We start from the raw sequence: 15,757 nt of genomic DNA, 5'->3' as shown, positions 1-15,757 counted from the left end.
TGAGAACCCCCCACATATGGTGAACATGTTCCAAGGTTTAATGTTTACATATGAAATAAGTGGAACGGTCAAAACCTATAATAATGACACTTATTACAGAAAATATGCCAAGGTTTCTAATGTTTGGAGACATTATTGTTAAACCAAGGCAAAGGGGCTTATTTAACTAAGACAATAAGAGAATATTGTGTAATTTTTGTGTTGAGCCAATGCATTAAGGACTTTGCTCCAGTTTGTGTCCCATGTGTCATTTTGTTTTTTGGGGCGTCAATAGGAGTGACGGGGGGGAGTGACGGGGGGGGGTGATGGGGGGGTGACAGGGGGAAGTTGCATGGCACACAGATTATAAATGAGATGCATCAAATTTTTATAATTCAGCCCTGATGACTGCAACTTCCATTAAATAAAACGATTATTGCAGAGTACGATCAGAAAGGATCCCCCACTCTTGTGGACAGGGGCGGATTTCCCATTAGGTGTGGGCCTAAGGTGGCAACATTTGGGGCGGCAGACTTTTGGGGCTGCATGCGCGGTTCGCAATGTGGCATCACACGGCGTTGTGTAACCATGGCAACGGGACAGAGCTGGAGGATGAGGGCGGCACCAGGCAAGTGCCTAAGGGCGGCATTTTTTTAAATCCGACACTGCTTGTGGATGTCAGTTGCTTTATCATTCAGAAAAAAAACAAGCCCCAGCTGATCTCACAGACCACTCCTGTGCACCCACGGGTATTAATCATATATAACAAACATCAGCACAGTCACACACCTAGTCAGCTGGAGTAACTTGGAAGCATAGAATTTGATGGCAGATAAATTACTTGGTTCATCTAATCTGCCCATTCTCCGATCTGCTGTAAAACTGTGAGGATCGGGCACAGGCGTGCCCCTGAGATGGCAGAATCAGCAGCAGACTTCGCTCCAGAGTTTAACACTTAACTGACTGCTGCTGTTCTTCGTCAGTGTCTGCTGTGCTGAGCTCACTCAGCAACGAATCCGGGGGCTGATTCTTGCAGCAGCTTCTGCTGCTGTACTCCTCAGCTATTGGCTACTCTCCCTTTATATGCTCAGCTATTGCTGCTGCAATTTGGCTGAGCAGAGATATTCTTTTCTTGTGACGACGTGCTGGTCACAAGCACTTTATATCGTCTGTCCTGCCTTGCCTGCTTCGCTGTGTTTTATCTTGCAGTTCAACGGAACCTTAACTTTTCTCTACAACGATTGTGACTCTCTTCAAACCCCGACTACGGCTTGTGACCCCCAACGATCCATACCTTCTCCTATCCTCGACCACAGCAAGTTATCCTACGATCCTCCTTTCTCCAACCATACCAGGCTACCCACGTCTACGACTGCATTCCGGAAGCGATCTCGCTGCCTCCGGTCAGTGTTTCTATATTCCCACCTCCGCCTTGCAGTCCAGTCCAGTTTGTGTCTGGCACCCGTTACAAAAACCCAGGACCCCATTTGATCTTTAGCTTCCTTTTGTATGTAGGATAGCCTTTATGTCCATCATAAGCCTTCTTGAATTCCCTTTCCTCTGTTGGGATTTTGTTTGACGAATCCACCATCCTTTCCATGAAGTAGAACTTCCACACATTTCCACCGAGCTGTCCAATCTCTTCATGGATGTTCAATTATCTGATTCGTATACATACAAAGCAATTTCTGAACACCGCTGTAAAAGTGAAGACTGAGGATACCTATTTCTAAGTCTCTTCCTCCAGCCACAGTAAAAGAGCACTGTAGAATACCGCTAAGGCTGCGTCCAGTGTGTCTGCTCCCGTGCTGAGGCGCGTGGAGGCTGAGGGAAAGCGGGTGCTTTCCCTGGCCTTGGTTCGCGCGCCGTCCAGGGGCGTGTCTGGGGCACGGGCCAGTGACGGCACGGAGCTGGTTCGCCCTCATTGGGCGAGCGCCACATCTAAAATTTGCCCTCCGGCGAGCGCCACATCTAAAATTTGTATAAGACCTACGCTTTCGCACGCTTGCGGAAGCGTAGGCGAACCCCTACTAAAGCCACTCTCATTGCGGCTGTAGGGGCTCACTGGTAAGCACCAGCGCGCCTCAGTACGGGTCAGCGCCTAAGCGCTGACCATGCCCGAGGCCTAAGGAAGAAACCATTGTAATTAATAGTGTGATAATATAGAAAACAGGTCAGCGCTCACTTACATAAATCAGTATTGCAATTCTTATAAAACGACTTCAAGGGTCAGTAAGTAAGTGCATGGGGAAGGGCATCTGGTGATATGCCTTCTTCCATAGAAAACTAATGTGGATATGATATGATAATCCCAGCACTCTCAAACATTAAAAAAAAAAAATCAGACAAAAATATATAAATAAATAAAATATATACATGACCACAAACCAGCAGACAATACTCAGAAATACTGTCTTAACAATTAAACAGACAAAGGAACTGAATGCTTCTAACACAAGATCCACTAACTCAAAATACAAACAAACAATGAGAACGAGAGGTTTTCATCATGTCTAAAATAATCATCCTGGCTTAAGCTATCCTATAAATATAATTAATGGACTCATATCCACTGCTTTATAAGCTAATACAGCCAGTTTACCTCTTATATGATATTAAAGCTAGGCATCATAAGTGATGATGACGTGCTATAAATTAAAAATTAATATCCCATGAGAGTTCCCTTCATTTATATTTCATAACCTATTCTAAACATGTTTCCGTAAAAAAAATTATGTCAAAACAAAGAGTTTCCCAATAAAATACCATTTCAACTCATTACTTATGACGAATGAAACCTTATCTTTGACATTTGGATAGGGAGATCTTTTAAGTGCATCCGTGGCAGTAAGTGCTCCATTTCTAAATCCTTACATGAGACACTCACAGAGGTAAAGTAACTTGCCTTGTGAATAATGCACCCTGGCTCAATGAAATTGGAAAATCAGAATCACTTCCTGACACAACTATCTCAGATACCCAGAATTTTCTTTTAAAGTAGAAATAGAGGTGGTTGAAAAGAGGTCTTACATTTTTACCCTATGGGACAAACTACCAGCATTCACTGGTTAGAGAAATACTATTTACATAACCATGGTGAATGGAGATGTATTTTTGTACACGGTTATTGTTCACCACACACCGTATTTGCATTCAATAAGCATTACTGCTGTCACAAATACACCTGGGTCTCTAGCTCACTTGATTGATTCACATATATTCAATTTTCTTATGCTACCATCTGTTTTCCCAGTTTTCAATTACTTTTGCATGGTTCATTTTAAAGCACTGATTATCGCAATCAATCGTTCATGATTTTTTCCCCATATAGTTTAACTAGGCGCCTAGAAAGTGTGCTTTGTTAAAAGATTGACAGTATATGTAGTAATGTTATGGTGGTGTTTCTGCAGAAGTAGCAGGCACATTTAACAAAGCTGCCCTTTATTAGAGGTTTACGAGGGGACAACAAAACCAAGGTGTGAATGCAGATGTAGAGTGTAACGTTGCAATTATTGAACCATATGGAGAGAAAGGTTGCACGCAGCAGACTCCACTTTCTTACAATCGTAGATGAAATTGTAGTATGGTGATGTCAACGTTGTTCATTCGATTGGTATGGGGATTTAACCGACAAGATAGTAATATGAAGACTCTATGTACATGCTTTTCAGTCAACCATGTTAACTATAGGACAAAGTGTATATTTTTGTGACTTGCCATAGGTGGAAGCTGAAAAAGTGTATGTATATATATATATATATATATATATATATATATATATATATATATATAGACACACACACACACATTTTATTTATTTATTTATATATATAATATTTAATGGCAACCCAGTACAAATGCATCCCATTAATAGAAGAAAAAAAGTCCTTTATGTTAGTCTAAATTTAGTACCACGACAGAGTTTTATGCCTCTCCTACCGTCGGGTAGGACCACCTTCTGCCAAAACTTTAAAAGGCTCTGAACTTCCCGAGGTCCCCAGTCATACATTTAGCCCCGCAGCAAAGGCTATCCTCAATCTCTATTACATCACAGAGCATAGATAATATCTTCAATAAGCTCTTCGGGGCAGGAAACTGTACACAGTCATCGAGAGACTCAGAAAAATAACAATGACGGTAAGAAATGTATTCCTTTCTCTATCATCCCCCATGACGGGATGTCCCAAAGCCCCCCCTAGCCAATAATGCCAGATAAATGTGTACTGACAACATCACGTAGCTGCATTGTATATATCATCTGATGAGGCGAGCTCCTCGTTGGCCCATGAGGTTGCTATGGCCCTTGTGGAATGTGCCTTAACCACTATTGGTGATTTTTCTCCATAAATATTCGACTGGATTCAAGTCAGGACTATGACTGGGCCACTCAAGAACATTAATTCTCTTCTTGTTCAACCACTCCAGTGTGGCTTTGGCTTTGTGCTACGGGTTATTGTCCTGCTAAAATATGACTTTACTCCCCAGTTTCAGAGTCTTCGCTGACTCAAAAAGGTTTTCCTCAGGGGTTCGTCTGTAAGTTGTAACATCTATTCTCCCCTCTATCCTGACAAGCTTCACAGTCCCTGCTGAAGAGAAGCATCCCAATAACATGATGCTGTCACCGCTTTGCTTACCAGTTGGGATGGTGTTGACTGGGTGATATGCAGTGTTAGACCAAAAAGTAACATTTTTGTCTTGTTTGACTACGAAACCTTTTTCCACATGTCTGCAGTATCATCTACATGCTTTTCGCAAACTCCATACGAGATTTATGATGGGTCTTTCTGAGTAATGGCTTCTTTCTTTCCACCCATCCATACAGACCAGCTTTGTGTAGGGACCGGCTTATTGTTGTTGATGTGTGAACACCGACTCCCAGACACAGAACTTTGAAGCCAACACTGATCTTGAGAGATCTGCAGAGTGACAGACCGAAGCAGCTTTCTCCTTACGCGGCTGCTCAGTTTGGGAGGTCGACCTTATCTGGTTGGTACTGTATGATGCATCTTCCACTTTGTAATAATGGACTTCACTGTGCTGAGAGGGATAATCAGCACATTTGAAATGTTCTTGTACCCTTCTCCTACTCTATGCTGCCCTCCCCATTTATCCCTGACTTGTTTCGAAAGCTCCTTGGTTGCTTTGTTGGATCACTATGTGAGTGGCAGCTTGAAAGTCTTTATATACCTGAGGGAAATGATCTACAAGTTAAACCACTCTGATTACACACAAGCTGAAACCATTTCACTAATTGTGTGACCTTTCAAACCAATTCATTTGCACCTGAGCTGATTTAAGGCTTTAGTATAAAAGGGGTTGAATACTTATGCAATTGAGATCAATCTGTTTTTCTCTGTAAATCGTATTTCTTTATATTCTATATACATTTTCTAACTTTATAACTTTGGGGTCATTTTTGTAGATTCTACATGTAAAGTCTAATTTGAAAGTGTTGTGGAGTACGCTCAGGTGCCAACAAAATGTGGAAAATATGCAGGGGGTGACTACTTCTGCACACCACTGTATATAGAAGATGATTGGGAGGCAGGGTGAGATGATGGGGGGGGGGGAAATAAGATGATAATGGGGGGGGGTGATGGGGGCCAGTCTGGGGAGATGAGATCATGATGATGGGGGATATTTTAAATGTACTGGGGAGGTGGGGGTATATTTTAAATTTATTGGGGAGGTGGGGGATATTTTAAATGTATTGGGGAGGTGGGGGTATATTTTAAATCTATTGGGGAGGTGGGGGTATATTTTAAATGTATTGGGGAGGTGGGGGATATTTTAAATGTTTTGGGAGATTGGGTTACATTTTAAATGTATTGGGAGGGTGGGGTATATTTTAAATGTATTGGGGAGGTGGGGTATATTTTAAATGTATTGGGGAGGTGGGGTATATTTTAAATGTATTGGGGAGGTGGGGTATATTTTAAATGTATTGGGGAGGTGGGGGTATTTTTTATATGCATTTGTGGGGTGTGGGGGTACTTTTTATATGTGTTTGGGGGGCGTGGGTGTCCAGTATTTTTGGACAAGCCATCTGGCAACCCTACCTACAGTATGCATTGAAATTACGCGAGATATTTACATGCATAGGATATACCGGCACCCCAAAACGGGCCTGTATCTTGGGAAGCAGGTGGTCCCCGGACATCCAATCAACAAGGTTCTGCTCCGGAGACTCCATGCTACAATACACTAGTAATAAAATTTAAATTAAAATATGTAATAACCACCATAACACAACCCACCCTCTATACCCCCACATAAAACCATATTTTATTTTTTTACACACAGGATTAATACCATAGGCCGGTGGGGGTCCCCAGGTGGTCCCGACAGGTGTCCGCAGGCCCATAATGCACTCCGGGGGGTACCCATGGGTGTCTGGGGGCCCTCGGGTGGTCCCTTCTAGGCTCCGTGTGCCTCCAGGTGGTCCCGTGGGTGTCTGGGGTCCTTGGGTCGTCCCCACGGGTGTCTGGAGGACCTCGGGTGGTTCTCATGGGTCCCACAGCTGTGGGGCCCCCAGCTCTTCCCCGCAGGTCCCCGTGGGTCCTCAGGTAGTCCCCGTGGGCGTCCGGGGGTCATCGAGTGGTCCCCGTGGGTCCCCGCTGGCCTGCGGTACTAGTTCTGTATTTAAAAAAAATAAACATGGCCTACATTTCAATAAATACACCTCCCATCCCCCCCCTCCCAAATACATACAGTACAGTAATGGGCAAAATAACTATTATCCAGATATGGATAATAGATTATGTGCCCATTATTAAACACAACATTAGCCATGCAGCATAAATAAAGTAAATAAAAACCGTTCTGCTTACCCCGGCAATATGAAGGGCGTCCTCGTCAGCTTACTGCAGGTCCATGTTCTCCGTTACCAGAAAGCATACATAATAAATACAATCTAATGAATGGCCCCTAGCCCATTAATCACCTTAGCGCTATAGTAATTAAGGGGTTAACCCACACTGCCCAGCTACCCACCCGGGAGGCCTAACCACCCACCCCGGACCCACAATACCCACCCTGTACCCATTGGTTGTTACAGTAGTACATCATACCCATATAATATGTGCATGATAAGCTACAGTGCTATAGCAGTCAACGGTCACTCTAATACAAAAGCCTGACTATCCAAAATAAACAATAATAAAACCTACAGTATACAACAATCAACTAAACCCCCAAACTGTAAAATTAAAAGCAATAGGTAAATCAATTACCTAAATAAAACCATTAGCCAACCAATCAATTAAAGAAATACACCACTAGCCAATCAATTAAATAAATCATACCACTAGACAATCAATTAAAGAATTCACACCACTAGCCAAACAATACATTTCATAAATAAAAGCAGTAACCAATACATCAATGAATTAAAGCTGCAGTTCAGTCTTTTTTTTTTTTTTTTTTTTTACGTCAATAGTTTCATGTGGGCAATCTCTAATTACCTAAAGAACTGTATAGCTGCAGGTCAATTCGTTCTCTGTGTATTGATAGGTCAAAATTTGATGACATAATTAGTGAAGGGATCTGTTTATATTCTGCTTGTCTGTCAGTGGAAGCTCATGAATATTCATGAGCACTCCTGCACTGACATGTGCTAGAGGGAGGGCAGGGCTGACAAAGGGGTTTGCCAGGGCTTGTGACAGGACATGAAGGGGCGGTGCCTTAGCAAATGGTTGTTAAAATAGAATACAAGAAAATTGGTCTTTCAAAGTTTTTTTTTAAAAACAGAAAATGCTAAAAGTATTTTTTCTTACTACAGAACTGATTTATTAAAAAAAACACACATGCAGGATATTGACTGAACTGCAGCTTTAATACATCCACTAGGCAACACATAAATTAAACCATTTCCTGTGTCTATAAAAATAAATATTGGTTTTATGTGGGGGGCACAGGGGTGTATTGTAACGACCCGGGAGTCACACTGCCCTCGGCCTGCTCCCCACTTACCCGCAGTTCCGCCGGGTCCTTCCGCGCCTCGCAGAGATCCTCCCTCCAGGACGCCGATCGCTGTCTCGCCTGGGCTCGCGCACGTCGGCGTTCCTCTTCTGGTGCCGGGCCTGGGCGCGTGCTCGGTCACGCACCCGTAGGCGCGGCCACACGGAGGCGCACCAGCCTCTTAAAGGCACACTACCACTTTTCAATGCTGCAATCAAATGCACCCCTTACTACTGGGATCTATAGCCCCTCCTCCAGGAGCCCTTCTGGACCTATCCCTGTCACAGCCTGGCCCATCCACACACCCCCACCTTGCTACTCTGCCATTGGACCCTCTCACCTATATATACCCTGCAGCTTCATTGACTCGTCGGCTGAGCATAGAACCAGTTGTTCTCCTTACTCTCTGCCTCCCTAGTCCTGTCTTGTCTTGCAGTCTTCCTCGTTATCGAACCGGCTTCCTCTACGACTCTCCGCACCTCTGGCACCCCGAACTTGGCATCCGGCAATATGCCTCTCCGCACCTCTGGCACCCCGAACTCGGCAAACGGTAAAACGATTACGTCTCTCTCTCTACCCCGGACTTGGCTACAGCACCCACTACCATCCTACCTCTCCTGCCCCGACTTGGACTTCCAGACCATTCTACTCTCAAGACGTGCCCTCGTGGCTGTGGGTGGCGTTATATCCTTTCCCACCTCAGCACCGCGGTCCCGTCTCGTTTGTGGTGAGCTCGACCTGACATGTATTTATTGAAATGTAGGCCATGTTTATTTCTTTTAAATACATGAATGATACCGCAGGCCAGTGGGGACCACCTGAGGACCCTCGAACACCTGCGGGTGATGGACTGAGGGCCCCACAGCTGTGGGGGCCCCGGGGACCACCCGAGGGCCCCTGACACCCATAGGAACCACTGGAGGGCCCACAGACACCCGTTGGGATAACCCGGGGACCCCCAGACACCCGCAGGGACCACCCGTGGACACCTTTGGGGCCCCCGGGTACCACCTGGAGGCCTACAGAGCCTAGCGGAGACCAACCAAGGGCCCCCATACACCCATGGGACTACCCGGGGATACCTGCCAGCCTGTGGTATTAATCCGGTATGTAAAAAAAATAAAATATGGTTTTATGAGGGGGTACAGGGAGTAGATTGTGTTTTGCTGGTTATTACATATTTTAATTTAAATTGTATTACTAGTGTATTGTAGCAGGGGGTATCTGGAGCAGAACCTTGTTTATTTGAGGTCCGGGGACCCCCTGCTTCCCAAGATACAGGACCCGTTATGGGGTGCCGGTATTTCCTATGCATATAAATGTCTCGCGTCATGTGATAGGGACATTTCCATGCATAGGAGATACCGGCACCCAATAATGGGTCCTGTATCTCGGGAAGTAGGGGGTCCCCGGACCTGAAATCAATGCGGTTCAGCTCCGGAGACCCCCTGCTATATTACTGTAATGTTTAAAATTAAATAAAACCCCGGCGATCGCCTGTGAGAGGCGCACAGTTAGAGTGACTGATTCAGCCTCTTACTGCGCATCTATTACAGACAGGCAGACCCCGTAGGACTCACACAGCAGGGACCCCTGCTGTGTAAATCCGATGGGCCATTATAGTCTGCCCCGGCAAAACTTGTGAGGATCACGGACAAATCTCAAAATCCATTTCGAGATTTGTTCGCATAACGGCCACTGCATCTTTATATAGTGCGTTTGTTCATGCATGCATCTGGTGTGTGTATTTGGTCAGTTATCGTCTGTGTTATATGGTATCTGATGGGTGTACATATGTACATTTTATCTATATCTGGGGTGTTTGTGTGTTTGCATGTGTATGGTGTGTGCATGAATGTGTGTGGCGTGTGTCTATGTATGGTGTGTGGGCTGTCTGGTTCCTTTGACAATTTCTTGGACTTGCCCCCAGGCTAAAATTTGCCTGCCAGCCCCTGTATAGTACCAACAATTAAAGTCTCATAATATATGGGGTTGCACAATCGGTCAATGGTCCAAGACCGAGCCAAATCATGATAAGGTAAAGAGCACGGTCAAGATTGTGAGCGAAATGTTAGAATACAGTACAATACTCAATATGTCAAAGCTTTTATTTAATATACTTTGGAAGTTCGCCATAGCTTTTCTATTTCTTAATATTTAGAATAGTGATTGGATGGTTGGCTGATGTTTGCTTTGCAAAGTTAAATTCACAGCGTCATTCCCTTTGTCACGCCACAGAAGATGCACGAAAAAGACTAAACTGAATGGGATAGCAAAATATGGTGACCCCCACAATACAAATCTTCATTTCTGGAAGACGTGGTAAATTCTTAATAAGCAGGTTTCTATTTTAAATGTTTGATTTAGAGTTCCATTTTAAACACCTAATAAGGAATAAACTCTTGCCCCCAAAGAACACCACAAAAAGGTACAAAATAAAATAATTTCCCACTAATGCATCTCATTTAAGGCAGTGGTCGCTCCCATAGGACTTCAAGGTTATGTATGAGATTAATGTAGATAATGCAGGTATAGCCATTAGTCCACGCATGCATAAATCAAGAGCATTTATGGGGGAGAAAATACATACAATTGCCCGATTCAGAAAACCGGCTACATTTTTCTTGCGTCTCTAGCAATGCAGGAGCACGTTCTGCCTTAGAAACAAAATCACTTAATTTTTTTATCCTATCACTTACCTCAACGTAGGAAATCGGGAATATTCCTATTTTGTCCCCCAGCATTCTTCTGCCCAGTTTTCATCCACACGGCGGATCACTGTAAGAATGTCGTCCTGTGTAGGACAAGCAATGATTATCTCGCCAGGCTGCACTTCACTTACTGTACTTCAATGCACAATACAATCTATAAGGGCTCTACATGGAGCTGCACAATATGGCAGGCCGTGCGATGTAACAGAAAGCTTTAATGTGCTCTGTATGATAATCCACATACTGTACTTATTATAAACAGATTATTGCAGTGTTCTAGTAGTTGTATTTGTCTTGGGTTTTTCTTGCACTTTAGGATTCCTTTAACAGACCAACAAGATCATTCCCCATACATGTAGTTGTGAACATTTCCTCACAAATCTCTTCTTTGGGAAGAAAAGATGTACGAGGTACATTTATGAAGAATGGGTTTATTATAAAATAGTCACAACCTGCTAAAAACTCCAAAAACGCACGTGCGAATTTTCCATTTTTGATATGACGCACTGACATTTTCACTTTCCCCGTGCTGTTTAAGAATTGAATTCTGACATTCCTTAACCAGGTCTCACATTGGCACCTATTCTAGATCATGAGACTCAGGGTAACACACTGTTACCAATGCATACGCCTCTATTTAATTCAATGGTAGTTGCAGTAGGGTTTTCTGATGCACCCCATATTTATTTGAATATGGTGAATTGACTTTGTAACTAAAAATGGCTGTATAACCTTTGAGACAGTGATTCACAGACTGGCCGAAAAGTATTCAATAAATCATTAACCTCTTGACCAAGTGACTATATTTACCTTCTGCACCATTTTTGTCAAACTCCCATATTATATGGAGTTACTGAAGGAGCGAAGGGAAGATTTAGTGAACACACAAATTATATATCAATGTGAATGCAAACAAACAAAACAGCAGCAAACTTTCTGGCAGCCCCAAGTAAACTGATCATCTGCCAAATCCAAATGTGAGACATCACAATGTTTGTTTTCCAACATCATGGTATCAATAGCATACTGAGGATAAGCGGCTTGCATACAAGCTACCATACAGAAAGGATGTACATTGGTGTAAACAACTAAACAAACAGTATCATGTACAGTGTATTCTAATATGACATGCTCCTAATGCATGGTTTGAGAGAGAGAGAGAGAGAGAGAGAGAGAGAGAGAGAGAGAGAGAGAGAGAGAGAGAGAGAGAGAGAGAGAGAGAGAGAGAGAGAGAGAGAGAGAGAGAGAGAGAGAGAGAGAGAGAGAGAGAGACACAGAGAGAGAGACAGAGAGAGAGACAGAGACAGAGAGAACGAACTACAGGCGCTTTTGTGTTTTACATTCAAATTTCCAGACACCAAGTCAATTTTTAGTAGCCAGAGGCAAAGAAGACTTCTGAACAGTTAAGCATGTTTGTTCTTGCAGCAGTCTGTGCAGCCAGGCACGCCGATCACATTATCCACCCTCACACAACCACACATATAATAGCTCCAAGTGTCAACTAAATATAGCATTCTGGAAAACCTGTTTCATCCTTTTCTTCTGTGACTGAATTAAACGTCCTGCTTAGACTGTGCGCCTTTTAATATAAAAGTTAACTAGATGGACCACAATGCTGTCATTGTTATTATTATCGAGTTAGCAATAATAGTATAGTGGATATATGCTGCTGTGAATGCCAAAATTACTGTAATACTCGCGTTCTGCACCTGTTTTTTTACATTGTAACAAACCGTGGCTTTAACCGTTGCATCACTGTACAAATTGTTGTAATTGTTCTTTTTAAATAGATTTCTTCCATCATGCATTAGAATGATAACATATGTTTATTTAGCATAAGATGGGTTCTATACAATAAATGTAATGGAAGCATGAAGCCCTCTACAAAGTTTGCCATGTAAACTGCTACTGTGATTGAGCGGGAATAAGTGTCAATGTAAAATAATGCACCGTTTGTTCAAGTGTGTGTTTGTAAGCATAAGGAGAGTGTGTGTGTATATGTGCGGAGGACAATTGTGTGTGTGTGTGTGTGTGTGTGTAGGGGAAAGATGCACTGTGTGGTTGGTGACTATACAGCTGAACCCCATTATAACGCGGTGCTAGGGGTCCACCCGATGCGACCACGTTATAAGAGGGATTGCAGTGGGAAAAAATAGCTGCTGCGATCATGTGTGTGTGTGTGTGTGAGTGTGGGTTGGGAGGCCGCGATGTGAGCACATCATCGAAAGCTCGATCGCCATTGGTCGGCCGGCAGGGTTGGTTGCAGGAGCGCGTCTCGGATTTCCCTTTTTTTAAAAGGAACGTTATTTATATACCAGCCAACGCCATTTTGTGAACAGGGATCGGGAGGAGGAGCCAAGCTGAGGGCCCGAGCCCTATCAGAGCCGAGAGACGAGACCAAGGTTCCCCGGATCAGACATGGCAGCGGCCGCTCACCCGGGTAAGAGCTGCATGTACCCACGAAGGCCCTGACTCTGCCTGGGGGAAGGAGGGAGGGATGCGGGGATAGTAGGGTCTTACTGTGTGTGTATATCTATGCAGTGCTGGGGCTGTAGGATTTTAAAATCCCTATTAACTAAATCACTAAATGATCTTCTGGAAACCAGGGAGTTGTTGAGTCTCAGTGTGTGACACATGGTAGAGTAGAAATGTGAGAGCCACCACCTCCTGCTTATGCTCAATATCTCTGTCTGTCACGTCGCTAATCCAGATATTTCCATATGAGAACCAGGAAAAACTTTGGACCAGTTGAATAGGGTAACATCATGGCTGAGATAATTTATGTAAGCTTGTAGTATCCCTACTAATTTGGTTTTTGTTTTGCTTGGCTCTTCTGTTAGTGATGTGACAATCAAAGAAGGGACCTGCACTGCCCATTGTAAACGGCTTGAAATAAAAATAGCAAATCACTTCTCAACAACGATCATTTGTGTCAAGAAATGTACATTAATCATCAACATACTTGGAGTAATTTATCAAGGGGGAGGAAATGACAAATGTGCAGTTATTTTTAATGAAGTCTTGTTGTCCATTAGTATGCCATTGAACTCATCTTTTGTATTCTTTCTGCAGTGAAGCTTTCCTTTCTTTATAATTTAATGTTACTGAAAACAGTATGGCCACAATTGCTGTACATGTTGTTCTGGCAGGGTGTGTGTATGTGTGTGTGTGTGTGTGTGTGTGTGTGTGTAGGAAGCCGTACATTCCTCTCTGCAAATCCTGGAAGTTTGCCAAAAAAAAATGTAATTTAAAAAAATGGGAGCCATGCTCACACTGTGTTATAAGCGGATCTGCGTTGTAGCAGATCGCGCTATAACAGGGTTGAGCTGTATAATGAATCTATGTTAGCATGGGAGCTGTGAAAATAACATGAGTGTATATTAGGGAGATGCTACTTTGATAGAGGTATGAAGCATACACTGGCGACACACTTTATTCGAGCTCGGCTAGTCCCACGAATTCGGGTATACTCGGGTGTATTGAGGTTTGTGACTGTTTTCTGCCCGAGTGCATTGCGTTATTTTCCAGGCAGGGATTGAAGCATTTTATTCCCGCTGGCTGCAATACTGCACAGTATATATATATATATACTGCATTACAATTCATGAATTTATGCCATCTGGTAGACACGCGAAGCATTGCAGCCTATTAAATCCTAATCATTATCATTTAACAGATCAGCCACCCGTCAGCCAGGCATGAGCCATGGCTGGGAAGGCAAACGCAACGGGGCTTGTCTGAGGTGAGGAGCGGCGCATTCCAGGTATCTGCCAGGTACATACTGGGTATTTGCTCAAATAAAGTGTGTCGCAGCAGTACATTATCTGTGCAAGGAGAATATATATATCGATATATATCAAATAAAAAAATCACTTGTGAGCACAGTCACATGTATTAGACAGGTTTGCAACCCTGCCTGTCATCATTATCACCTAGCATACAGTGCTTCATCTGCAGAAAGGGATTCTGGGAAATGACATGCAAATGAGCATACCGTGTAACATTTTGCCTGAAATCCATTTTTACATGGAACCATTATAAGCTAATGCTCACTGTTAACACAGCTTTTAAGCACAGCAGGGGAATCAGGTGCAAAGCCAGAGAAACCACTCACAGGTTCTGTTTTTCTGTGTGTGCATTTCATAGTGGAGGGATGGGAAAGTATGTAGTCCATGTGCAGATGGAGGCTAAATGTCAATGGGACTGAATATCTGTGTCAGACACAAGAAAACACAAATTTTGCCTAATGTCTAAATCTAATGATGTCCGATCTTCTTCCTTCAGTACACGAGTTGTCATTTTGCTAGGTGCTACCTGGAGTAGGAATACCAGGTTAAACAGTACCTCAACTAGCAAGTACCTCAGTTTAAGACATCTGAGGTACAACTAACATCTTTGTGGATTTACCGATGTAGTTTTTCCAAGATGCATTTCTGTCTTTGCCACAGGCCTACAAACCTGTTTGTTTTGGCTTCCAAAATTGGATGCACGTTTAGAAAGATATTTTCTGTGTCACTATATCCATATACTTATGAGCACACACCTTGGACTGAGAAACGTTGCAGGCTAAGACTGGGCAGCATTAAATGTTAATTTAAACTATCAGAATTTATTCTTCCAATGTGATTCACACAACTGGTTCAAGTGTTGCATTTAGCTTTCCTCTTCTATGCCAAATGAATCCTCTCAACTTAAGCAGCAGCCTATGCTGGGCTCAATGCCCAAGTCCAAAACATAGCTGCCTTCTAGAAACCGCTTCTACTTTTCCATGTTCCAGCTTAATCACATATGTCGTGGTTAAATCCTCCAGCAGCTTTTATCTTCAGACAAATATTGATGTGAAATAACTTTTGCAGGAACTTATAACTCAGCCCAAAGCAGAAAAATTGTAGCATCATTTAGGTATGTTCCCAATGCGGTACGTGCGGTATTGAGTATTTTGTGGAGTATGTTGTTGTGCTAGAATACGACTTCCGAGACCATATTAAAAAAAAAAAGTTAGTAAACAGAAGAACTAAATTGGCTAATGCTTTTGATTTATTGAAATTATTATTTATTTATTACAAAGTGGTGTATGGCCTTCCTTTTAAGCAGCAAAACATAAAATA

General features: G+C 43.1%; 1 protein-coding gene across 1 annotated transcript in view; it reads right to left on the bottom strand.

Moving 5' to 3' along the window:
* The window catches only part of SH3RF1 (SH3 domain containing ring finger 1), a 173,377-nt gene that overhangs the window by 51,400 nt on the left and 106,220 nt on the right, over window positions 1–15,757 (bottom strand). The window contains 2 exon segments of the mRNA XM_075611658.1: window positions 10,638–10,684; window positions 10,687–10,732. Of these exon segments, the coding sequence (XP_075467773.1) occupies window positions 10,638–10,684; window positions 10,687–10,732 (93 nt within the window).

The sequence above is a fragment of the Ascaphus truei genome, chromosome 1 (genome assembly GCF_040206685.1).
Source record: "Ascaphus truei isolate aAscTru1 chromosome 1, aAscTru1.hap1, whole genome shotgun sequence".
NCBI lineage: Eukaryota > Metazoa > Chordata > Amphibia > Anura > Ascaphidae > Ascaphus > Ascaphus truei.
Note: the sequence above shows the minus strand (reverse complement) of the source record. Positions and strands in the feature narration are given on the sequence as shown.